We start from the raw sequence: 25,606 nt of genomic DNA on the forward strand, positions 1-25,606 counted from the left end.
TGCAGTTAACTTTCTGATTGCAAATATGCTTTCAGGTAAATTGCTTTTCTTAATTGTGCACAGTTAAAACATCATAAAGCCAGTAAAGAATGGGAAGTGAAGAGCCTGTCATTTCTTTTTAACAGCCAGTGAAAGCTCGACTTTATAGATAAACGGTGTTAATATTTGTCATGATGTTTTGCCAAAATAGAGCAGTTGATTCTTAATTAGGGAAATTTTGTCCATCATAGTCAACAGTTATGACCTTCTGTATCATGACTTGTCATGAATAATCAATGAGGGCTGATTAATATGCATGAGCGGCAGTCTATATAGTGTGCGCTGATGCACGATACAGCAGCTTGACTAGAGCAGAGTAGGAAGCGTTAGAGTGAGCAACTGAGAGAGTGAGAGAAGGAGCCAGTTGCGTTCCGTGACCTGGGCTGTCTGCTACGAGTGTAATTTGTCTCAGCAGAAGTGATTCACCTAGGTTACTTGAAGTGACACCCACATGAATGACAGCTAACTGAACCATTTTAAGAAAAAGAACTGGGCAAGGAAGGCTTTCTCCCAATACTTTTCCAACATGGGGTGCAACTTGTGCTCACTGCAGAAAAAAGAACAGTACAAACTGCTGTATGAAGTTTGCCAGGTAATGTTGATTATTTTAATTTCCATGCATTGAACAGGTAATTGAACTAGAAAATCTGTCTGGACGTATTTTAACTTGTATCTTGTTTATGCACTTACAAGCAGGATTTTCATCACTTTTATAGTCTTTGCTGTTCATTTAAAGCTCCTGCCTTTGTTTTTGTCTGTGTGTGTAGAAGGAGAAACATGACCTTGTGTTATAATAATAGAATGTGACATTTGGTTGAGATTTTATTAATAAGTGTATATCGTAACATCATCAATGTATTTTAAGTGGAGTGTATCAACATACATACGCATACATTGTGGGGTTCATTGCTTTGATATTTTTGTATGGGAGTCTATGAAGTTTGTCATGTGGATTAAGCATTGAAACAGCAGAATTACAAACATACCAAGAATACGAGCGCATCCCAAGAGAATAATAAAATCTGAATCAACTCTCAATAAGCATTTCTCAATGCTGTTTAATTTTTGCGCGTGTGTTTCTTAACAGATTAATTCTTTACTGTTTCCAGTTCTAAACTGGTGAGAGAAATGGTTGGTCTTCAGTTATTACTCCAGATATCTGTACAATTTATTCTGCCTCAAACCAAGTGTAATGTCTGTTCAAAAGCGGTGGGTGGCACTGCAACTCAAGCAGGTAGGTGACAATGGCACTTAATGTTCAAAGCATTGCATTGTCTGGGTTAAAGCTTTCAACCCATTGAAAATATTACAGAGGTATTTACGTGTGTTCTCTTCTGAACGCCTTATTCTTTTTCAGAAACACGATTTTCTTTGCAAGTTCACCAAATGATGCACGTATTTGTATTGAGTGGCGCTAGAGAAAATAATGTTTTGTTCGAAGATAGACATAAAAAGCTGGAGTAATTCAGCGGGAAAGGCAGCATCTCTGGCGAGAAGGAATGTTTTGTTAGTATACATCTGATGTAATTAAAATATGATATTTCTTGCTTTTTTTATTGAACAAAAACATTAAAATGTGACATTCTGCATAGATGCAAGTGTATGAGTTATCTGATCAGTTTCAGCCAGTCTTCTACTATTCCAACAATATTTCCAAGGTTACAAAATAAATAGAAGTCTGGTGCAATTTTGAAGTGGAAAAGGCAAGAATTGCCATTAATACAGAGATGGAGGAGACAGAGGCAGTGTCCTCTTTTCCCTCCTCCTTTAGTGAGATGATGTTGCACCTTTTTGCAGTTGACATCAGATTCCTGGAAACCCTTAGCTACACTCTGAGGACAAGATTAAATCTCATTAAGAACTCCTGCTCCAATAATTGATTTATTGACAATTGAGTTATTCTGCTGATCATTTTCAGATCATCCCAAGTAGCTATCCTGTTGATGTTGGATTTTGTTTAATTGAGGTTTTCCCTGAAGCTTTGACATTGAGCAGGTTTCAGTAATAAAATGTGAAGTGGATAAGACATTATCTTTGTTTGAAGTGGTGTAAAGTTTTATTTTGTACAAGAATATTGCATTTGTAGTTTGGTTTCTGATGTCCTCCTTTGGCGAACTGCTTTGCTGATCTGAACTGATAATTCAACTCGCTGATTTTATTGACTCCTGTCAATAATACCTATGTTTTAAGCAATCCTTTTTTAATATTTACTATTTTTAAGGTTATATTCCATTATATTCAATTGAGAAAATGATGTGATGTGTAGAATACAAAAGAAACTATGAATATTTTAAAATGTTGGCACAATATGAGGTTTTGGCAATTCAAAATGAGTAATGTTGTTGGTATCTTCACACCACAGTATTGAACAAAAGTCAGTCATCATGTAATTCCCTGTTCCTAATCCTGTTTGACATACATTCTGTTATCTGTGGTTCCAGTAATCCTATTCAACCTCCTGATGTTAAATACGGTTCTGGAGATGCAGAGTAAAGCTGCATCCACCCTACGACATGCTGGCTCGAAGGGCCAAATGGCCGCCTCCTGCACCTAATTTCTATTTTCTATGTGTTCCTTTTGGTAGCTTTCTTGTGATGATAACCCTCTCTCCCTTTCCCCAAACCCTCCCCCCCCAACCCCCAGACCCCCTCCTCCCAACCCCCAGACCTCCCTCCTCCCGCTGCGGCACGGTGGCGCAGCGGTAGAGTTGCTGCCTTACAGTGAATGCAGCGCCGGAGACTCAGGTTCGATCCTGACTATGGGCGCCGTCTGTACGGAGTTTGTACATTCTCCCCATGACCTGCGTGGGTTTTCTCCGAGATCTTCGGTTTCGTCCCACACTCCAAAGACGTACAGGTTTGTAGGTTAATTGACTGGGTAAATGTAAAAATTGTCTCCAGTGGGTGTAGGATAGTGTTAATGTGCGGGGATCGCTGGGCGGCGCGGACTCGGTGGGCCGAAGGGCCTGTTTCCACGCCGTATTTCTAAATCTAAAAAAATGAGTGAGATTACTATGTTTAAGCATATTCATTTGGTTAATTGCCACTTTTGCAAATATTATTTGCTAATTTAATAACTTCTGCCCTCTGCCTCTTGCAAATTTATGACTTAATTGACTCCTCCCTCAAGTTCAAATTGCCTTCATTGTAGTGTGCATTTTTTTTTGTCATATGCAGAATGGATGTGTTACTTATGTAAAGCTTTTTCACACTTCCTCAAGGTATTCCTCTATGGTTAAGTCATGCAGTCATTCTGTATTCCATATCAAATCTGCTGATGTATATTCTGTAAAATAACCTATTGTGCAACTGTAGGGTTGCTGCTTTCTTCAAGATTCAAGATATCTTTATTTGTCATCCAAAAAACAAGTTTTTTGGACGAAATTTAGTCACCCACAGTCCAACAATAAAAGCAATAAAATAAGCAAATTACACAACCCCAACCAACACACAAAAAAAAAGAAACATCCATCACAGTGAGTCTCCTCCAGTCCCCTCCTCACTGTGATGGAAGGCCAGAATGTATTTTCCCTTCCCCTGCTGTCCTCTCCCGCGCCAGAGACCCTACAGGTGCTGTCTGAACCGGGGTTTATACGTTCTCCCTGTAACCACGTGGGGTTTTTTCTGGGGGCTCCGGTTTCCTCCCACATTCCAAAGGAGTACAGATTTGTAGGTTAATTGGCTTCTGTAAATTGTAAATTATCTCTAGTGTGTAGGATACTGCTAGTGTATGGGGTGATCACTTGTTAGCGTGGACTCAGTTTGCCGAAGGGCCTGTTTGCATGCTGCATGTCTAAAGTCTAAAGACCTTTGTCTTTAGACATGGATGTTTGTGTTGGGGTTGTGTGTCTTGTGTTTTTTGTACTGCTGGCAAATTAATCTCGTTCAGTAAAACGAATGACAAATAAAGCTATTCTGTATTCTATGTCTGAATCCTCTTTGGCTTATAAGGCATCAGCATAATATTAGGATTGGAGGATGTCTTCCTTGCCTCTGATGCTTTCTGTGCTTCTCGGAGTTGATCATTCCTACAATTGTAATTTGCGACAAAATCCTCAACAATTTACAATATCTGCATTTCTTTTCTGCATTCTCCATGGCATCCAACTTATGTACCTTTTTATCTTTAATCAATATTTCTCTGTTGGGCTTTCCTGTCTTGGGTTATCCACTGGTCTAAAGTTCTGCTGCCTTTCCAATGCAAAAGAGTGAGGTAGGGGAATGAGATACAAAATGCTGGAGTAACTCAGCGGGACAGGCAGCATCTCTGGAGAGAAGGAATGGGCGACGTTTCAGGTCGAGACCCCATCAGTATGAAGAAGGGTCTCTGCCCGAAACGTCGGCCATTCCTTCTATCCAGAGATGCTGCCTGTCCCGCTGAGTTACTCCAGCATTTTGTGTCTATCTTCGATTTAAACCAGCATCTGCAGTTCTCTCCCACACACGAGGTAGGGTAACTAATGGCGTCACTTATGAGGAGCCAGCGAAGACTTGAAGGTTACATGGCCTCTTTTGTGTTTTGTTCTATGTTTATGTATAAAATATCTCCCAGATGAATTGTCTGGTTGTTCTGCTCACTTTATTTGCAAGCACTGACATTGAAAGCACTGAGCCATAGTACTACTCTGTTAAACAATTTGTCAAAGAGCCTCAAGACTGAGTTGGCAAAGATAATTTACAATTCTCAAATGCTTATTTCTCGAACATTTCCATTCCATCCTGAAGCGATTGTGTTGCAATTACACCAATGTTTACGACATCCTTCATATCACCTCTCTGGGGAATTGCTGTCATGATTTAAATGCTTAGAATGGCCCCCTGATTGCAGCAAGTTTTCAAACAAGTTTCTGACAGACACCTTATCTATTTTTTTACAATTTACAAATAAGATGCACCTTACAATCTCTGAGCCACCACATGCTGCCTTTTTTGCTCATTCATTCTAAAGGAGATTGGATGAGGTACCTTTGTCACTCAAAGAAATGTCCACATTTTGATGAAAGCAAGATTGAAACTAGCACTGTAACCCCACAAAGGGAGATCAGAAAGAAGCTCATTAGAACAACTGACGTGTTTTTTTTCTCTAAGAGTTCCCTGCTGATTCTGGTTGTTAGACAATGTGGTAAATTAAATAGCTGGCATTGATTCCATTTCACATTATGGGCAGACAGAAAATTGGATTACTGCCAGCAGGAACATCAGTCTGAATGACCATAGGGGGGAAGATAATTTCAATATATTTGAATGGAAGAAGATGACCTCATTGCAATGTTGACGTAGTTTTCAATTCCTTTGGTAATACTGCAGTTGCAAATCTTGCATTCAGTCATTTGCATCCACATTTTGCATGAAGCAAGATTGATAATGGTAGAGTTTAAAGGCATCAGATTTCAGGAAACAGTACTGTAAGCTATTATTGTTTTAAACCGATATTCTGATAGATATCTGGATAATGTAATGTGTTAGAATTTCTGAGGACTTACCCAGTCCAGTATAAGCAGCTGTTATATGGATCCCACATCAGCTTAGTTTGGATATCAGCCCTTTTCTTGATATATATAGAGGTACTGCATAAAACTACCACTGATATGACTTCAGGTGGTTTCACAGGTTCATTAAGCATGTTTTGAGAGCAGAATGGAAGAAACATGTTTAACTTCCTCATGGAAGTCTCTTCCAGTACATAGACAAGCAACATGAAACAAATCAGATCTAGCTCTTTTGTAATTATCAAAATTGACTGATATGGCAGCCATGAATCGGTCCTTTTTTCTTTAAGAGTTTTTTAGCTTATTGTATTCCTCAGGTGCAGGTGCACTACTCTTAATTAAACATGCTTATTTAGATCTATCTGCAGCCTAACTTCACTTCAAGAAGATGTCTAGAATTGCTGTTAAACATTTTCTGCCAACAAATGCTTCGCAGGTACACAAAAGAAAATAGTTTTGTCAGTGAGTAAAACTTGGGCGCTGTATCCTTCACTTGAACTGCAGTTCCAGCATAGAAATTGTCTGAGAAATAATAACAGAAAATCGCTTATTTATAAGGACATGAACTACCTTCTGGCGTGTATGTGCCTATTACAAGTGATTTCTATTTAACTGATGAATTAAGATTTTTTTCTTGGTATGCATGGCAGCAAATGGAGGTAACGCACTCTGCATACCACACACAGGCTCACAATATTGATTGATCTTTAATGAAAGGGAGATTTCCCTCTGCATTGGGATTAGCTTGCAAAGCTTTTATGTAAAAATTGAAGTGTGAAGCTCTTGATGGTAAAACACGTTGAATTGCACTTAATCTAAAGCATGTTTGTAATAATCCATTAATTACATAAGTTCTGCATGCAACCAGAATTTTAAATGGTGGACTGCTGGATATGTTGTTCATGCCCCTAATCATCCTCATACCTCATTTGCTGAATAGTTTCTCAGAGGATAATCTCGTCACTGAACCAAACTCCGTTAAGTTGGTTTTACATTCTGCAAAATATAAAGTTTAGCCTTGATTTTTTTTATTTTTATAGATCAAATTCTTATAAACTTCATAGTTGTAAACTTAATTGAGTATGACCATGTTAACCACTACTTCTGTTTACAAATATATTGCATAAAGAAGAATTGGTTAAAATAGCCATAAACAATGAAGTTTGAGATTCATGTCCCAAACTGGAAATTTGGTTACATCCAACATATAAATCAATATTGTGCTATCTTGTATTTGTGTTTGAAATTACCTGTCACACTTTTTAAAACCACACACCAATTCTCTTAATAATGTTCATTCAAAGTGTGAAAGATATATGTGTGTCGACGAAGAAGAGTCCTGACCAGAAACATTGCCTTCCATAGATGCTGCCTGATCTGCTGAGTTCTTCCTGCTCTTTACGTGGTGCTCAAGATTCCAGGGTCTGCAGTTCCTTGTGTCTCCACAGACTGACTTCCTGTTGAGCAGTAGTACAAAGCATTGATGTACGGCTTAGTATTATTGAGCTAAGGAATGTAAAGGCTGATTATCATTAACAAGACTAACAACGAAATGAGAAAAGGTTTGTTGGCTGGTGAACACTGTAGATGTCATCAGGGAACAGAGAAAATCATTGACAGATTTGAATGAAAACACTCAACTCCGTGACGACTGGTTAGTTTCCATGTTGTGTATCTCGCACAATAGTATTGTATAAATAATTTGTGGGAATGAGAATGTAAACACCTAGATACAATTTATTACTGGGAAATTGGTCTGCAGTGGAACAATACTCGGCAAAGATAGACACAAAATGCTGGGGTAACATAGGCAGCATCTCTGGAGGGAAGGAATTTCTTCTCTCCCGAAATGCTGCCTGCCCCGCTGATTTACTTCAGCATTTTGTGGTCTATCTAATGTGTACCCCAGTATCTGCAGTTCCTTCCTACTCATTTGTTTTAGTCTGTGTAATAGATCCAAATGTGATCAAGTATTATTTAATGGAATTACATAGTCATATGGCATGCAACCACCCGGCTACCAATGAAAGGCAATTACCCTGCTAACATCTTTGGGATGGAAGAGAAAACCGCATCACCTGGGGGAATCCACACGGTCACAGAGCATGTGCAGATGTTCGTGCTGAATGCACCTGAGGTCAGGATTACACCCAGGTCACTGGAGCTGGTCTACCGACAGTTTCACTGTGCCACTCCTCTGCTTCTGTGGAGGCATGTACCAGTGAGGCATTTAGGTGCGTGGGTCGGGAAAAGTGAATCATTTGTCGGGAAGCCAGAATTTGAGAGAGAGGAGATAAGCATATGCTTGCAAGCCATTGGAGTTAAGGTTGTGGAGTGGAAATGTTGTGGAGTCAATTGGGTCTGGTGCATAATACACACGCGCCAACGACATCCTGTGTATCAAAAACATGAGTGCCATATGCACCAAAAACCTGGATCAAAACTCAAATGAACAAAGTATAGGATGATGTTTATCTATCGGGTTTCTTGAAATTATATGTGCATTGCATGCAAACATGGTCGTAGACTTTTTTTTTAAAGTGCTGGAGCAAACTAAACAAGTCGGGAAACAAAACAGGAGAACACGGATCGATGACATTTCTGACCAGGCACCTTCTTCAGACTCGACATCTGCGGTTCCTGTGTCTCCATTGTAGTCACAATTCTGGGCCCAAGATTTTGTAACGATTTAGGCAGCTGTGTTTTAATTGGAATTGTATTATTTGATTAACAGTGCAACAAATGACTTGCATCAAGAAAAAAAAACTATAGTTCCGCACCATGAACTTCACATTGCCCTGAAAATAAATGGGAGGCAACCCGCCAAGCACCCACCTACCAATGAAAGACAATTTACAGTGGCCAATTACCCTGATAAATTGAAGAGAATTTCAGCTGTACTTTTGGATAAGGCAGTGGCAAAGTCTGATGATCTATATATTTGATCCTCTATGTGTGGCATATTCCGAAGAATTAAAGATCAGTGCGTCGAGCAGAACTGTCATTGCTATTTCTTTCCCAGTAAAAAAGCTTTAGTATTTTGTCAGAAAACCTCCAGTGGCAAGTTTATTTTTACCTAGTTCTCACTGATCAACCAGACTCCTCTTATATTCGGGACTATTTTAATATTTAGCTTGGCATCCTGGAGTGATTTGGGGATCTGTTTGAAATAACTTTAACCTACCAAACTGAAATAGAATGTGAACCTCTTGCCCAGTTTGATCCCAGTGTCAACTTTCTAAATTGAACGTTTCATGTCCTTCCAGGAAACAGAATCATAACTCTCACTAAATTAGCTTTCTTTTAACAGGAAAAGTTATTAAGAGCTGTTGGCTATCTTGTAGAAAATGTTTACATTTAGTGATACTATTGATTTATAAAAAATAATAGCCCTCTGCTCTCCTTGTGCAGTTTATGCCATAACATTGAAACCTTTTATCCTCTGAAACTCCAATGGTTGCCTTGCCCAATTATTCTTGGCTTCTGGGCTGAATTATGTACTAAATTCTCTTGTTTATTGATTTCTGTGAGGTCCATTAACCTGGTTCTGTAAAGCACCAGTATCTCATTCATGTGAGGTTGTTTTGTATATCTGCTCAAGAAACCTGCACAGCCGTACACGTTAGATGTAATGTTGATCAAATATTTCATGTACGATTGGGCATAAGCAAATCTAAAACACATTATAAGGATTAGGCTGCAAGAATGATTAGGCATAGTGTAGTTTTTTTTTTAAATGTCTGGTGGATGTACATGATACTTGAAGTGTGAAATGATGAATCTTTCTTATTTCACACACATCAACAGCCAGGTTAACTATGTTGGCTGGCTAATGCTATTACCACCTGCCCTACCTAATTGGTGCACACATGGCCAGGTGCATTTCCACTTCATTAAGTTCTTAAATTTACAGATGGTTATTGTAACAGATTTGTCAGATCATCTTTGTTTTCATTCTGTTTTCCGGCGTTGCCTTTGTCAATTCACCTGGCACTAGTGAGTCTCAATGTTTGCAATGAATCAAAGGAACTTTGCTGGTGTCCCTATTCAGTGTTTTTTTTTTGTGTGTGAGCTAATACATTGAGCACCATTGACTAAGTGAAATTTTCAATCCTGCCTTTTACCACCAGTATTACTTTGAGCGCAGCACAATTCCTTAAAGTAGTCAGGTATTTGTTTAAACAAGGTGATAGTTCACAAGGGCTTTCCTTCTACAAAGAGTATTTAATTTCAACTTTACAGCCACTGATTTACTTAAGCTCCAGAAAGGACTCAGTTTGACAGGCTGGAGACCTGTAATCTTCAGAAACTGCCCTTTAATGATGGTGGCGCCTGTCTGTAGCTCAGAAGTCCCCTTCTTAATTGGACATTTTTGAGAAACTGGCAATTGAAAATTTCCACCTGAATTGACCATGAATAATTTATATGATCCAATGGCATACAGAGATAAAGTGCTTAGTTTTGATTATTAACTTCATTTAAGGCTTCAAATATATTCCAACTTGCTATTCAGGTTAATACTGCAATGTTTGTATTTAATTGGAAGGCATTCATTAGTTTAGCAACATATGCAGTGAAATGAAGTGAATCTCATTTTTGTTTGCTAAATATTGGCAAGAAATTGTCATGATCCTGTTGACATACATACATAAACTCGGGTTGTTGTGCATAAGAAAATTAATTCCTGTATTTGAAGTTGGATAGCTACCAATTGAAAGAGTTTATCACAAGTTTTTGATCAGTGTCACGTACTCTGTGAAACTTAGTGACTAATAAAGAATGAATGTTTGAAATTTTCTATCATAACATTTTGCTGGATATTTTGAATGAATCTCCGGCTTTTTCAGTCTGCTGTGCACTCGTTTCAAATAATTTATTGTTTTTGTCACTGGCAAAAATTATTCAGTATTACTGTAATATTCCACCTTTACAGAACCTAATGTACATTGCATGTAGTTATTATTTGCTGTAGTCGTGCAACTTAAAATATCACACTTTATGAAGATATATTTTGTGAACTGTATGAAAGGTTAGACAAAGACACACAAATACCAATCCCCATTGATCTACTAACATTGTCATCTAAATTTAATATATCAGAATAAGAATGCAGCCTAACTGTCTGACAATGCCTAAGAGGCATTGACTTGTTTTAATTCCTCTCTTAAATATAGTGCTTATGACTATCGATGGGATTATTAAAAAATTCCACCTCGCATCAATCTTAATTTTTTTTTCATAGGCAGGCTCATATTTCAATCACTTTTAAATGGTGCTGGTACATCTACACATCTGTCCAATGTACTGAAGCAGGTGGTAGAGGTCACGAGGGAGGGAAAATTGGAGCCTGTCACTCACAGCTACTTGAGTATTAGACTGCCAGAAAAGCAAATCAACCGAGCACTGAAGAAAAGTCTCTGCATCTGACATTTCTTGGGGCCTCCACCAATCTCTTCTGTAACTCCGGCTGTTCATTCATTCCCCGGAGAGTCTGTCAATTTCCCACCAGAACTTCTGCAGGTGACTAGCAGAACCTCCATGACAATTCAAGACCTACTTGTGACTGGTTATTTTACCAGAGGTATACAGCAAAGTGAGCTTTAACACACAGAGCGTTACCAAGGCCAAGGCAATCATGCACCTTTTTGTTTCAGCACTAATTTTAATTTGTTTTATGAGATTATTTTCTTCTCCCAAAGTGGGCACGCTAAGATACTTTAAACAATACATCAAAGTTCATAAAATACAATGCTTTATTCTAGCATTTTCGATATAAGGTAACTTTAAACTGTCTGAGGTATTGGCCCAGATTTTGTAACAGTGGCCTGTTTCCTAGCTGTGAATCTTTATGCCTCCACTTCTAGAATATGCATACATAGTTAAACACAAAAAAACCCACTATGTAATAACAAGGAATTGCAGATGCTGGTTTATCCCAAAGAAAGGCACAAAATTCTGGAGTAACTGTCAGCATTTCCGGATACATTTCGGGTCGGCACCTTCAGGCAGATTGTAGGGGGTCAGGAAAGAAAGTTGGAAAAGACGAGGGGCAGGGCAGAGCATGGCTGGTAATGGGTGAACTCGGGCAAAGGTTTTTGTTGATCGGGAGATTGCTGGACAAAGGTCAGGGATGAAAAAAATGAGTGTAAGTCCAAAAGGGATAACGATTTGTAAATTGTGTAGCCATTGGAAGGGATGCAGAAAATACTTTCTAAGGGCACGAGATGAAGTTTCACCAAAATTATTTGTACAAAAATAGATTCATGTGACATCAGAGGAAGAGCAGTAATTCCCAGAATCACACCTCAGGTGGCTGGAAACAAAGATTCTCTCTCGCCCAAAGATCAGTACCAGGATCGTTGCTCCTTTGGATTTCACTAACGGAGTACAATATTCATTGTTGCTAATGTTACACTTCATAGCTATGTTGATAAAAAGGGCAGCAGAAATTCTGGGAGATGATAGACAGACTGGTGAGTTGAGCAAGGACACACAGATTGGCACAATTCAGTGAAAGTGGAAGTGACGTTTTGCACTTTGGGAGGTACAGCATAATTCAATTGGTATTATTTTATATGTTACAAGGTACCCAGAATGAGGGGTATTGGATGCATACTTGAAAGCCTTTTGATGGCAAGGTAAAAATGGTTTGAAAAGTTATATGAGATCCCTGATTTTGAAAATAAGGATATTGTGTACGGAGGCAGCAAAGTCATGCTGAAATGTTGCAAATCAGTGGTTAGGTCTCAGGTTCAACATTATGTCAACATCTGGGAGTTGCACTGAGAGGAGCATATCAAGGTTTCGGCAAGGACACAGAGAAGATTGAAACAAAAACACAAACTTCTGGAAGCATAACTTTTCAAGCAGTGTCTGTGGAAAGAGAAACTGTTTTATGTTTCATGTCAGGAACCCTTCCTCAAAACTCTAAGGAAAGGTGCATGACCCAAAATTGGGTGGAATTCTCTGCCTCAGAAGGCAGTGGAGGCCAATTCTCTGAATGCATTCAAGAGAGAGCTGGATAGAGCTCTTAAGGATAGCGGAGTCAGGGGGTATGGGGAGAAGGCAGGAACGGGGTACTGATTGAGAATGATCAGCCATGATCACATTGAATGGTGGTGCTGGCTCGAAGGACCGAATGGCCTCCTCCTGCACCTATTGTCTATAAAATATTAGTTTGCCTCTTTCCATGCATACTGTTTAACTATCAGAGTTCTTCTAACATTTTGTGTTTTTGTTTCTGACTCAATTATCTGCAATTTTATTTGTTTTCAATAGTGGAGGTTACTGCATAAAGGCGGAGATAAATGGCATGCATGCAAGTTGCAATTCTCTTCAGACCTGAAATGGATGAAGGGGAAAGGGGGAGGGGGGGTTCCCCCAATTGAAATGGGGGTCCCCCCAATTGAAATGGGGGTCCTAATGCTAATATAAGGAGTTTTGACAGTTAAAAGGTACTCTAGCAAACAGACCACAAGAGGGCATGAATTTTAAATAATTGACCAAAGGAATTGGAATAAAAATGAGGAATGGATGAAAATGATGAGAAGAAACAATTTGATCTATTTAGTTGGTGAGTATTAAGGCAGATACTCGATCATGAAAAGTAAGAAAAAAGGATTTGATCCTTTTTTTTGCTTGATATTCATTATGCGCTGGTATATTTAACACTATCTCAGTTCATGAACCTAATTACTATTTTGTGTCTTACATATGTTCAAATAATGTAGCTCCTTAATTTTTCATTTACTCCTTTGGTTCACTAACTCTTCTGCATTCCATATCATCCATTTTCCCATGGAAATTAAATCCCAAATATACATTCTGTGTGTGTTTTGAAAAGGGTTTTCATTGTGAAATTATATTTCTGTCTAGAAATTTAATTCTGCTTCAAGTAAACATTGTTCTGTTTCGGGATATACAACCATAAAACACTAGACTCTTGAAATCTGATTTTATTTCTATAGAATCTTGAATAGTGGTATCCTGAGTGTAGAGTGAGCTGGGAAAACTTTCTGTATCTCTGGGAATACACATTTAAATGTGTCGCCATGTCTACTTCTGACTTATGCAGTTCATGAACGTCTTAGCTTTGACCCTGAATTGTGAGTTAATCTCGTCGAGCTGTAGCATTGTTCACGGGTCAGGGACAGAGTAAGAAATAGCTCGCATTCTCGTCCTTGTTAGCCCAAAAGAGCAGAGGGGCATAGGTGGACAGTGAATGAAAACTGGAATGATTTTGGGTTGATCTCCCCATGACAGAGTTAACTGGGCAGTCCCTACTTAACTGTGAAGAGCAGCTATGATAGTGAATGAGTGGCTCTTGGTTTCCTGGGTTTTACAACAAGATTGGCACCTCTGTTGAGACTGAAAGTAAATTGACAGGCGTGTAGGTTTAGTAGACAAGGAGCGAGCCCGAAAATCTGGGCAGCCTGTCAAGATATGGACCAGCTGGTGCCAGTCCCCAGCAATGCCCATGGGTACTACACTGGGCAGGTGCCACCTGGAGTCCTGCATCTCAGCTCTGAGCAAACACAGTGCTCACTCTACCTTGACCGACACTAGCCCTCGCAGGCAACCATTGTACATTGGTTCAGTGGCTCTCCATGCTGAGCTATGAGGCAATGAGCTATCTTCAACTATTTCATTGTTGTGGGAGTGCCAGCTGATGGCTGATATCACAACAAGCAGTGGGACAAAGGTTCATAACACACATTTCCATCTAAATACTTTAGACATCTTGAAGGGCGGATTTCACCAATGTGCTAGTTCCTGTGAACACAACCTCATTAGTTGAATATTGTCTTTGGCTAGAGTCCTATTAATGTCTTTTACAATAGTATTATTGTAAAATATTGTTCAAAACACCTTAAGTCTTGTTTTGATAGGACCAATGTGGATATTATTCAGGGATTGGTATATATACAATGCCGTTGTGTACTGATGCCACTGGCTTATCAGTTTAGTGATAATTGGAAAGCCACATTGAGCTGTAAATGATTCCCCGAAAACATCATGGTAATCACAAGGAATTTCCACAGGAAAAAAGGGAACTACTGGTCTGAGTGAAAAATCAAATATCCTCTTTGTCAGCAGTCACAATGTCACCTGTGTCTTCTTTCAGCAAAGTATTATTTGAAGTCTGTTTACAAATGTTTCACAAACCTGCTGTTCATCCATCATCTCTGGGGCACCTTCATCTCAAATACTGAGACCACCCATTTTTAATGGCACTAGAAAACTAATCCTTGCCCACCTTTTTAGAAAAAATGTTTGCACTATTTCAGATTGTATTGTAATCTTTGCACAATTCTGTTTTGCGTTCCATTTATTGTTGCATCTATCATTTCCATGTATACTCTTCACTCTATGGGTTTCATGCAAATAACAAATTTCATCTTACTCTGGTGTGTGTGACAATAAATGCATTAAAGATGTTTTGAGATTTAGGGCCTATATTTCAGTATTCCCAAACATCTGTAGCCCTTGTCCTTAGTTACAGTAATCATGTGTTTGTAGGCTGCTTCTAAAGTCGTCTTGCTGGTTGGCTGCAACTTATTCAGTAGATGGTCAATAGAGAAGCTGTTGTGGACTATGTAAGCAGGAGTAAATGTTTGGGTTTATAAAATAACCCGAGGTGTTGGAGTAACTCAGCAGGTCAGGCGGCATCCCTGAAGAAAATGGATAGGTAACATTTTGGATGTGGACCCTTCCTCGGACTGATTGGGGGGAGGGGAGGGGAGGTTGCGGGGAATGAAAGCTAGAAGAGAGGAGGAGCAGGACAAAGCGTAGCAGGTAATATGTGAACACAGGTGAGCAGAGCTTTTGATAGGCAGATAGTTGGCCAATGGCCAGAGATGAAAGAAAAGGTGTGAGCCGAAAGGACTGAAGAGGAAATGTTTGGGGTGATGTTCAATTTCTTGAGTTTCCGGGCATGAGACTTGCAATAACCACAACCGTGTAATTTATACCATAGCTCAAATTACATTGGATTATTTTAAATTGGAGAAACTTGCAAAATATTCCATTGACAGTTTAAGATCAGAAGTACATTTTTTAACGTTTTGATGGATTTATGAAGTCAAGGTGTGCAAGTGGCTTTTCGGAAGCTTGGCATATAAATGTGTATATTCTCAACAATGCCGAATAAATTATGTCATAATGTTCGATTTAGCATCGTTAGCTCTTTGATTTCGGAACAATTATTTCTTTCACAACAGGTTGGAGGTACAAAAAATAGAATTATTATACAATGAAGAATAAATTACTTCAACTGCCAGCTTTTGGAGTGAAGCAATCCTTCCCTTCTGCCAAATGCACTGAATTTAATTTGGGAATGAATTTACAAGCCATATCTTACCACAATAATTCACACATGCCCACACAGTTTTTATGATCCACAAAATAAGATCTCATCTTTTTGATATTTATTTCCATTGTACAAAATAAATCCCTGCCATAATGAAAAGATTTGAATATAATGTGAATTACGATAATAGCACTGTCTGACTTAGGTTGAAGACTGCTTCATTGGTTAAATACGTTAATTAGGATGTTCAGGTAGAAAATAAACAGATCCATTTATCAGATTGCTCCCCATTAAGGCAAGCCTATTAGTGTGGTTTTGACGCCTGAGAAATCAAGTGATGCCTGAGGAACTGAAATTAAAAAGTGTTACATAAACCCTTTATATCCTGTAGGTTTAGAGATACAACGCAGAAACAGGTCCTTCTGCCCATAGAGTCTGTGCTGATCAGCGATCCCCCCACACTGATACTATCCTACACACAATAGGGACAATTTACATTTATAACAAGCCAATTTGCCTCCAAACCTGTATGTCTTTGGAGTGTGGGAGGAAACCGAAGCTTCCCGGAGAAAACCCACGCAGGTCACGGGGAGAATGTACAAACTCTGTAACCTGGGGAGAATGCACAAACTCAGACGGCACCCGTGGTCAGGATTGAACCTGGGTCCCTGGCGCTGTAAGGCAGCAACTCTACCGCTGTGCCACCGTGCAGATCCCTGCAGCAGGTAGTATGTAGCAGGTATTTCTCAGGATTCCACTTGAGCACTTGAATATAGTTAATATAGCTGCAAAATGTGTTTTATTTCAGAGTCGGGTATCGCCATCATGCTGCAGCAGCAATTGAGTTACAGACCTACTTTAAGTTAATGGCTGTTTGAGGTTTTCCTGAATCTCACTACGGACCAAAGCTGTTTATTGACTCATCAACTCTGAACATTAGAAAGATAGAACATTGCACACTGATTGTTTCACAGTTTAGGCCGAACTCTTGAAATAAAGCTCTAATCTATAAACCAGTGGCCTGCAGCCATTTGAACAATGAACCCATACGATGTGTCACATTCGGGTAGTAAGTGGAACATAAAAAATATTACTTTCAGTTGGAATGGTGATTAAAACTCCAAGATACCTTTATGTTTTCTGGACTACATAACTTTTCCTTCACATTTTTCTTTCACTTGCCTTGTTTTTTTAAAATCTCTGCGCAGATTATTTTCTTTTTTTATCATTCAGTCCATTCTGTCTTAAACCATATATTTTCCTGTCACCGCTTTTCTTTTATCTCAAGTTTCACTTTTTACACATTAATATTATAATGCTGGGCTCTTATGTTGGGTTGACTCCGCAACACAAACGCCTTCTTTAAAAAACGGATATTGTTGTTTTGGACAAGCAGAAATGTTTGCGAATCTCAAATTGCCCTTGGTGAACTGGGGCAGAGAGATCCTTGTAATGAAGACACTTCCATTGTGATCTTAAGCGTGGCTTTCCAGGATTTTTGACCCATTGAAAATGAAGGAGGATGTACGTCATGTTAGCACAATGTGCATTTTGAAGGACCATTTGTAGATGATACTATTCTGTTATATCAGCAGGCCTTGCTCCCATTGATTCAAGTATAGAAGTTGAGAGATCATGTTACAGTTGTAGATAATATTGGTGAGTCCACATTTAGAGTATTGTGTTCAGTGTTAGTCACCCTGTTAGAGGATAAATGTTGTTAACCTGGAAAGGATGCAGGAAAGATGTTGCCAGGATTCGTGGGCCTGAGTTTTAGGGAGAGGTTGAGCAGGGTAGGACTTTACTGCTTCAAGAGCAGGGTGAGGGGTGATCTTATAGATTTACAAAATCATGAGAGGAATAGATAGCGTAAATGCACAGAGTCTTTTTACCCAAAGTAGGGGGATCGAGAACATTGGTTTAAGGTGAGAGGGGAAAAGATATAATAGGAACTTAAGGGGTAACATTTTACACAAAGGGTGGTGGGTACATGGAACGAGTTGCCAGAGGAGGTATCATCATATCATATCATATATATACAGCCGGAAACAGGCCTTTTTTTTTTCGGCCCTCCAAGTCCGTGCTGCCCAGTGATCCCCGTACATTAACACTATCCTACACCCACTAGGGACAATTCTTTTTTATTTTATTTTTTATTTTTTTACATTTTTTTTTTACATTTACCCAGCCAATTAACCTAGTTGAAGCATATACTATCGCAATGTTTAAAATTCATCTGAACAGGTATATGGATAGGGTAGATTTAGTGGTATACATGGGTCAAACGCATGCAGGTGGGACTGGCGTAGGTGCGGCATATTGGATGGTGTGGGCAAGTTAGGCAAAAGGCCCTGTTTCCACATTGTATGACTCAAAGTGTTTTTTGCTTCCTGCATCAGAACAACAACCCTCTACCCCAGAATGAGAACGCAACCAGAAAAAACAACCCTCTACTGCTGGTTGGTGCGTGCTCTTATATCATCCACGCCCATCTTGTTGGCATCCTCCTGGGTGCCTGTATATCCTGTACATGATTGCAACAATAAATGTATAGGATGCTCCGAAACTAACTTTGGCAAAACTTTCCTACCTTTCAATTATCTTCCTCTACAAATGAAACCAAGTGCTCGGGTTGTGCGAAACTTATGGCCTTATTAACCTCCTCCTCCAGTTTTAACCATTTTTACATCCCCCAATTGTTCCCTTTTTTCTTTTTATATATAATGCGTGATCTTATTTTCCCGACCAAACTATAATATCTCACACTTAACCATGTTGAAATTGATTAGTTATTCAAATAAAAGTAAATCACAGAAATGCAGTTGCATTCATAGGAAACAACACATGATTAATTTGGGCAGACATTTAAAAAAGCAAATAATTGCCATGTTAGAATTGACTCCTTGAAAAGGGTTTGAACAAAATTTGATTAGTAAAGCTTTGGAATTCAGGGGACCATTGTAAACTTGTATGAAAAATTACAGCAGGCAAAGTCTGCTATGCTATCGGTAAGGATGCTGAAACCACCAAATGCCTGGAAGGGGCATATGAAACTTGGATTAAGCCACAGTTAGATTGAGAAACATATTTACTGATGATTAAAATTTAGAAATATCTCACCCCATTTCACTTTCCTTGTAACTTCCTTATAAAATTCCAAAATTTAAAAAAAAAAGTAATAATGTATTTCCACAAGGGCAATCCTGATCCCTTAGTTTTACTTTGAAATTCATAAGAATTAAGTTACAAAACCATGAACCTGCTAATTCCAATGCCATTGAGTCTATTTTGGAATGTTATGCTGCCACATTTGGTGTCCACCAGCTTTCCACCCCAGCCATATAAAAGAAAATGTTCATCTAATTGAGCAATTCACATAAAGTCAGTTTTTCTCTTGCGTTCCTGTTTGAAAAATCTTTATGTCCTTGGGCGACTCTGCTCAGCCACACAGCAGCCTTAAGAATGAAAAAAAATAGTTTGTGAAAGCTTATTTAACTTGCTACTTTTGTGTGACCTTTAATGATATTTGCATTTGACTTCCATCAATACTTACAATTTGGATTAAATATAACATACATTAAATCTTTTTGTAATTAAAGCTGGTTTGTGAATAAGTAGGTTTAATTAAACAGATTGGCATCAGGAGAATCCTGTAGAGTGAATCTATTTCATTGCCATAAAAAATATATCCCATGCAAAGTACATTTAAAGCTGCGGGCTATCAGTTTCTAATCTGATGAACCAGAGAAAGCAGAATGTTCAATTACATTTACAGTAAATATTCTATTAAAAGATCATACTTTGATGAACTATTCAATTTCAGTTGAAGCTTTAGCAGGAAACTATCATGCAGTGTCTCACCAAACAGTAATTTGTTCCTGAAACATGTCTCTGTTCACGCTGCGGCCTACCATCGGCCAAAAACCTGGAGCTGGCGGCCTCCATCTGGGACCACCTGGGGCTCTGGTTCGCAGAGCCCGCGGACCGGACTTGCCATCTGCGGAGCTGGCTGCCTTCGGAGGCTGTGGTGGCGCTGCAGGAGCGGCTGCGACTCGCCTTCGGAGGCTCCGGAGGCTTCGGCGCGGGCCGCGTGGACGTCGGAAGCTCGCAGGCCCTGCCCTGGGTGGGGGCCGACATCGGGAGCTCTGGCAGCGGCAGCGTCTTCGCCCGCCCCGAATCGCAGGGCTTGGGTCGGCCCGCCGCGGACCTTTCACCGTCCGGCGCGGCCTGAAATAGGCCGCGGGATTTTCTCTGCCCGGCGGGGGCTTCAATGCCGGGAGCCCCGACCGCCCCGACATGCAGTGGCAGTGTCTTCGCCCGCCCCGGATCGCGGGGCTTGGGTCGGCCCACTGTGGACCTTTCACCGTCTGGCGTGGCCTGGAATGTGGCAACTTCAACAGCCTGACCGCGGGAGAAGACATTCTGGCCTTCCATCACAGTGAGGAGGTGACTGGAGGAGACTCACTGTGAAATATGTTTCTTTTTTTGTGTGTTGGTTGTGATTGTGTGTGAAATTGTTTATTTTTATTGCTCTATTGCTGGACTGTGGGTGATCTTTCATTTCACTGCACATCTTGTATGTGTATGTGACAAATAAACGTGACTAGACATCTGTTTTCCTTGCTGTTATGGTTAATTTATATTTTTATTTCTTAATAACAAAAGAGTAGCTGTCACAACCATTGCAGCCGTAGCTTGATGTTATCTGAGATGGGATTTTTTTTAAATAGTTGCCTATTTATATTTTGGGTATCACTGACAAAGCCATTTTTTATTTCCTGAAGAGGGTCCTGACCCAACATGGCATCTATCCATTTCCCTCCTCAGATCCTGCCTGATCCTGTAAATTCTTCCAGCAGTTTGATTTTGCTAATCTTTTATTCCCCACCCCTAATTGCTTTTGAGAAGGTGAAGGTGAGCGATGGCAGTGATGATGTCAAGTGCAGCCACTCTCATTTCACCGTTCAGCTCTTTGGTTTATGCCCATGCCAAGTGGTGTTGGTGAAACGCAAAGTGCATTTCAATTAACGGATTACTGGTGTGTAAACACCACTTGATTGTGCTGCCTTGTACAACTTTCATCACTTTGCTAATGTTTGGAAGTTGACTAATGGGCTAAACCGAGAGGATCCTGTAAGGATGTGATTATGCTGGAAAGGTTACAGAGGAGATACACTGGCATAGATACAAAATGTTGGAGTAACCCGCAGGCAGCATCTCTGGAGAGAAGGAATGGGTGACGTTTCGGGTCGACGCTTCTTCAGACTGAGAGTCAGGGAAGGGGAAGGCAGAGATACCGAGATAAGGAAGTGTAAGGTGTGAGAACGAGACATCAAAGTGGGTGGAGATCAAGAAAAATGTAGAATAGATCATTGTTAGCTTGGAGAAGGTAACAACAATGCAAATAGAGATAAAATGTAATCAGGGACAGTCAGACTGGTCGGAGAACTGGGAAGGGGGAGGGATGGAGAGAGAGGGAAAGCAAGGGTTACAAAGTTAGAGAAGTCAATATTCATACTGGGGTGTAAGCTGCCCATGCAAAATATGAGGTACTGTTTCTCCAATTTGCACTGGGCCTCACTCTAACAATGGAGGAGGCCCAAGACAGAAAGGTCAGTGTGGGAATGGGAGGGGGAGTTAAAGCGTTTAGCAACTGGGAGATCAGGTAGGTTTAGGCGGACTGAGCGGAGGTGTTCAGCGAAATGATCGCCAAGCCTGCGCTTGGTCTCACTGATATATAGGTTGCCTGGATTGGAAGTTTTCAATTCAAAGAGATTAAATTGATTGGTTTTGTTATCCCTTGAGCTGAGGACCCTGAGTGTTGGCTTGAAAAACAAAAACAAATTAAGAGATGGATTAATAGGGTAGATGATAAGAATATTTTTCCCATGGTGAGGAGGTTCAAAATGATAGGGCATAGATATAACATGAGAAGTAGGTTTAGAGAGGATCTGGGGATAATTTTCTCATACATAGTAGCTGGAATCTAGAATACTCTCAAATGGTGTAAGATGCATCTGGACAATCACTTGAATAGTCAAGGATTAGAAGGCTCCAGACCAAATGTGGGTAATTGGGATGTACAGATAAGTATAATAATCAGCACAGACATGGTGGGGTGAAGGGGTATTTCAGTACTGTACTCTTTAAGCTAGCTTTGACTTTATGGCAGTAATTAGTCAGATAGGACCTAAGTTTTTTTTTGTGTGGAAAACATTCTACATTGTTGGGTCAATATCAGTCATGTAACTGTATTGGACATGTTCGGCTAGTGGTGTGGCGTGTTTTAGAGTTCAGACAATAGGCCTTAACTTGCTTGTCCCACACCTTTGCTGCATCTGATTCAGTCATTACTGGGTTATAGACATGAGGAGATTTAGCTGTGGCCATTGGGGCATGCACCTTGTGAGATAGGCACCTGGCGTATGATTGGCGATGGTTGCACCCCAACCATCTTTGTACCCACCCAGGAAAAGAAGACGACTTGAGGTTACCTGGAGAAAGAGCAACCTGGAGGAACGTACCTGTTGGAATCCACTCCGCTGTATTGTCTTAACACGGCTCGGTATCTTCAGGCCCCTCAAATAATGTATCAGACAGCTTCCTGTTCAATCTTGCCACAGCAATCATGGCTCACAATGTTTGTGTATTATATTTATAATGTACTTGAGACGTACCAAAATGGCATTTAAAACACAAGGATCGTGCTTGAAAGGTTGCAGAGGAGATTCACTAGGATGTTGCCTGGATTGGAGCATTTAATTCAAAGAGATTGAATAGGTTTGATTTACTTTACCTTGAGCAGAGGAGGCTGAGAGATGGCTTGAAGCTGAAAAAATAATGTTTTAATGCAGCTGTGTTATGTGCAAAATGTACAATGCAAAATAGTTTAGAACTTGTTGTTCAGAAGCTGAAATGTTCGTGGCAAAATATTTGTGTTGAACTTAACCTTTGCATAATATGCCTTGTATTTAGATCTGTCTTTTGGCAATCGCCAGGAAAATGACAAATTAGATCAGTTTTTAGTGTCCACACATGTTACTGCGAGCATTTTGTACTTTCCATGAGTAATCAATTTAACACTCCACTAGATGTTATTAATGTGTCCTTTTTAGCATCTTGTTGGGTTTTTAATTACAATAACCTGATATTGCTCTTCCAGTATTCATTTCCATTTTTAATATTCAGTACAATGTCGCTTGAGCAACAAGATGGTGCTGTCAGATTCAGGGAAAGGATGCATCTACTGGGAGTTAAATACTGTATTCAGAATGTCCTAAAGGACTTCATCGGATTGTTTTGGAAAATTAAGTGGAGAGTTTTTGGGGAGAGTTTTCCAGATAAGAAAAGTAAGGAATAGAGGCCCCATTTAGCAGGTACCTCGTCTCAAATTCAGGACATTTTCCCAATTGCTTCAAAACGAATTAACCAGTCTATTGTTATGAAGGCAAATCCAAGACTGTATTGTCAGTTTGGTCCCAGAACAACGGAAGAGTTGAATGATCATCAGATTTTGCAAATATTGACAAGAATATTTGAAGAGCTTACTGTGGGTTCATTAACTGTGGACTGACAATGTTGATTTACATGTGTACGAAGGAATTGCAGATGCTGGTTTATACTGAAGATGGACACAAAACGCTGGAGTAACTCAGCGGGTCAGGCAGCATCTCTGGAGTAAAGGAACAGGTGATGTTTGGGGCAGAACCTCTTCTTCAGACTCTGAAGGAGGGTTCCGACCTGAAACGTCATCTATTCCTTTTCACCAGAAAGGTTAATTTGCAGCTGCCTCTGGAAAACAGTACCTTCAATAAAGCAGCATTCTATGTGTGTTCTGTGCTATGTCTTCTGCATAAATTTTGTGATCAAATCCTGAAGTTGAGCTCAAAATCTTTGATTTCTAAAAAGGACATGAGCAATTTGATGCACTGAAACAGGGAAAGAGGGTTGTCAGGTGAAGGGATTTATGGAAAAGGTTGTGGAAAATATGGATTAAGATGAATGAAGTCTGTGGTCTCTTTTTTCCTCTGGTTTATTTTCACCCACATGTTTAGACCGTAATGCTGTATCCTTATTGTTTTGATGTGTTTATGCTTTATTGTTAATTGTTAACTGTATGTTTGTGTTGTCATTTGTGAGCGGAGCACCAAGGCACATTTCTTGTATATGCATACTTGGCCAATAAACTTATTCATTCATTCATGAATGGATTAAGATGTACCACCAAATCTGGAATATGGAGGCAGATGGCTGAATTGGGAAAGGACAAGCATCTGACCGCATATAAGATTACAAGTGCAGGCTGCAGTGTTTCATCAATGTATTATAAATTCAATTTGGGAACTATCAACTGCAAGTGAGCAGGATTTAGAGCAGGAAAGAGGACACGTTAGAGGCAGGAAACGTGTTCCCAATGTTGGGGGAGTCCAGAACCAGGGGCCACAGTTTAAGAATAAGGGGTAGGCCATTTAGAACAGAGATGAGGAAAAACTTTTTCAGTCAGAGAATTGTGAATCTGTGGAATTCTCTGCCTCAGAAGGCAGTGGAGGCCAATTATCTGAATATATTCAAGAGAGAGCTAGATAGAGCTCTTAAGGATAGCGGAGTCACGGGGTATGGGGAGAAAGCAGGAACGGGGTACTGATTGAGAATGATCAGCCATGATCACATTGAATGGCGGTGCTGGCTCGAAAGGCCGAATGGCCTACTCCTGCACCTATTGTCTATTGTCTATTGAAAGGATAGGATTGGTGATATTGTAAATGTTACTCAGGAGATGAGCAGAGATGACAGAGACATAATTGAAGGTACAAAATTATGTTAAAAAGAACTCTGCAACGTGGGCTGACGCATATGCCGAAACAAAAGTTCAAAATCAGGACATCATTAGACACCTATGAAAGGCTTCCAGTGCCAATTGACGACCAATGTAGCACTCATGGATCTATCGGTGTCAGGTTTCTTTAGGTGATTTGGGGATATTGTCCTTCACCAGATTTTGACACTTTTTTCTGCAAATAGTAACTTCAGGCAACCCACAGAACAATTTGACCATTTGTAATTTGACCCACAGTCCATTTCAACAAAATTCGTGCAACCTGACATCAACGTTTGAGGAAGGGTCCCGATCCAAAGCGGCAGCAATCCATTCCATCCCTAGAAGTTGCCTGACTTGCTGAGTTCCTCTAGCACTTTAGTGTATTGCTCAAAATTCCAGCGTCTGCAGTCTCTCGCGTCTTCACCAATGTTTGTTGGTTGTGGCACAGCGATGAATAGTGTCACTTACAATCCAGTGAAGGACAGTACCCCAAGAAAATCACAAATAAACTAAAGAGTAGGTTGAAATTGAGGTGTAAAAAATTGGCAGATCGACAACATGGAGAACAGGTGCAGAAACGTTTACTTTGACAGCAGGTGGATTCTGGTGTTAGTCTATCAAATCCAAGTCACTTCTCATTTCCACCTGGATATCATTGTAGGAATCATCACATACATCGACACCACCAACCTGATTACCTCATTGCAAACATCATTGTTCACTTAATTCGGCAAAGAACTCCCAACCAAGTTCAGCTTCACTTTCCTTCCACCAAACCATCTCTAAGCTTTTCAGTAATTTTTATTTCATCTTAGTTATAGGCTGATGCAGCTTGAAATTTGCCCTCTTCTCCCCTCTCCCATCACAAAAGAGGAACAGAAATGTGAAAATGCGCGCTTCCAGATTCAGGGACAATTTCTTCCCAGTTGCTTTCAAGCAACTGAACCATCCT

The 25,606-nt window shown here is 39.9% G+C and overlaps 1 protein-coding gene across 3 annotated transcripts in view; it reads left to right on the forward strand.

Moving 5' to 3' along the window:
- The window catches only part of pdzrn3b (PDZ domain containing RING finger 3b), a 205,209-nt gene that overhangs the window by 135,199 nt on the left and 44,404 nt on the right, over positions 1–25,606 (forward strand). The window contains exon 1 of one of the 3 annotated variants that reach the window (XM_078414494.1): positions 536–631. The exons of the other annotated variants lie outside the window; for them this stretch is intronic. Coding sequence (XP_078270620.1) covers positions 566–631 — 66 coding nt within the window. The 5' untranslated portion in view covers positions 536–565. Of the gene's footprint in view, positions 1–535; positions 632–25,606 lie in introns of those variants that run through there. 3 annotated transcript variants of the gene reach the window in all.

This window comes from Rhinoraja longicauda, chromosome 17, assembly GCF_053455715.1.
Source record: "Rhinoraja longicauda isolate Sanriku21f chromosome 17, sRhiLon1.1, whole genome shotgun sequence".
In the NCBI taxonomy this organism is placed as follows: domain Eukaryota; kingdom Metazoa; phylum Chordata; class Chondrichthyes; order Rajiformes; family Arhynchobatidae; genus Rhinoraja; species Rhinoraja longicauda.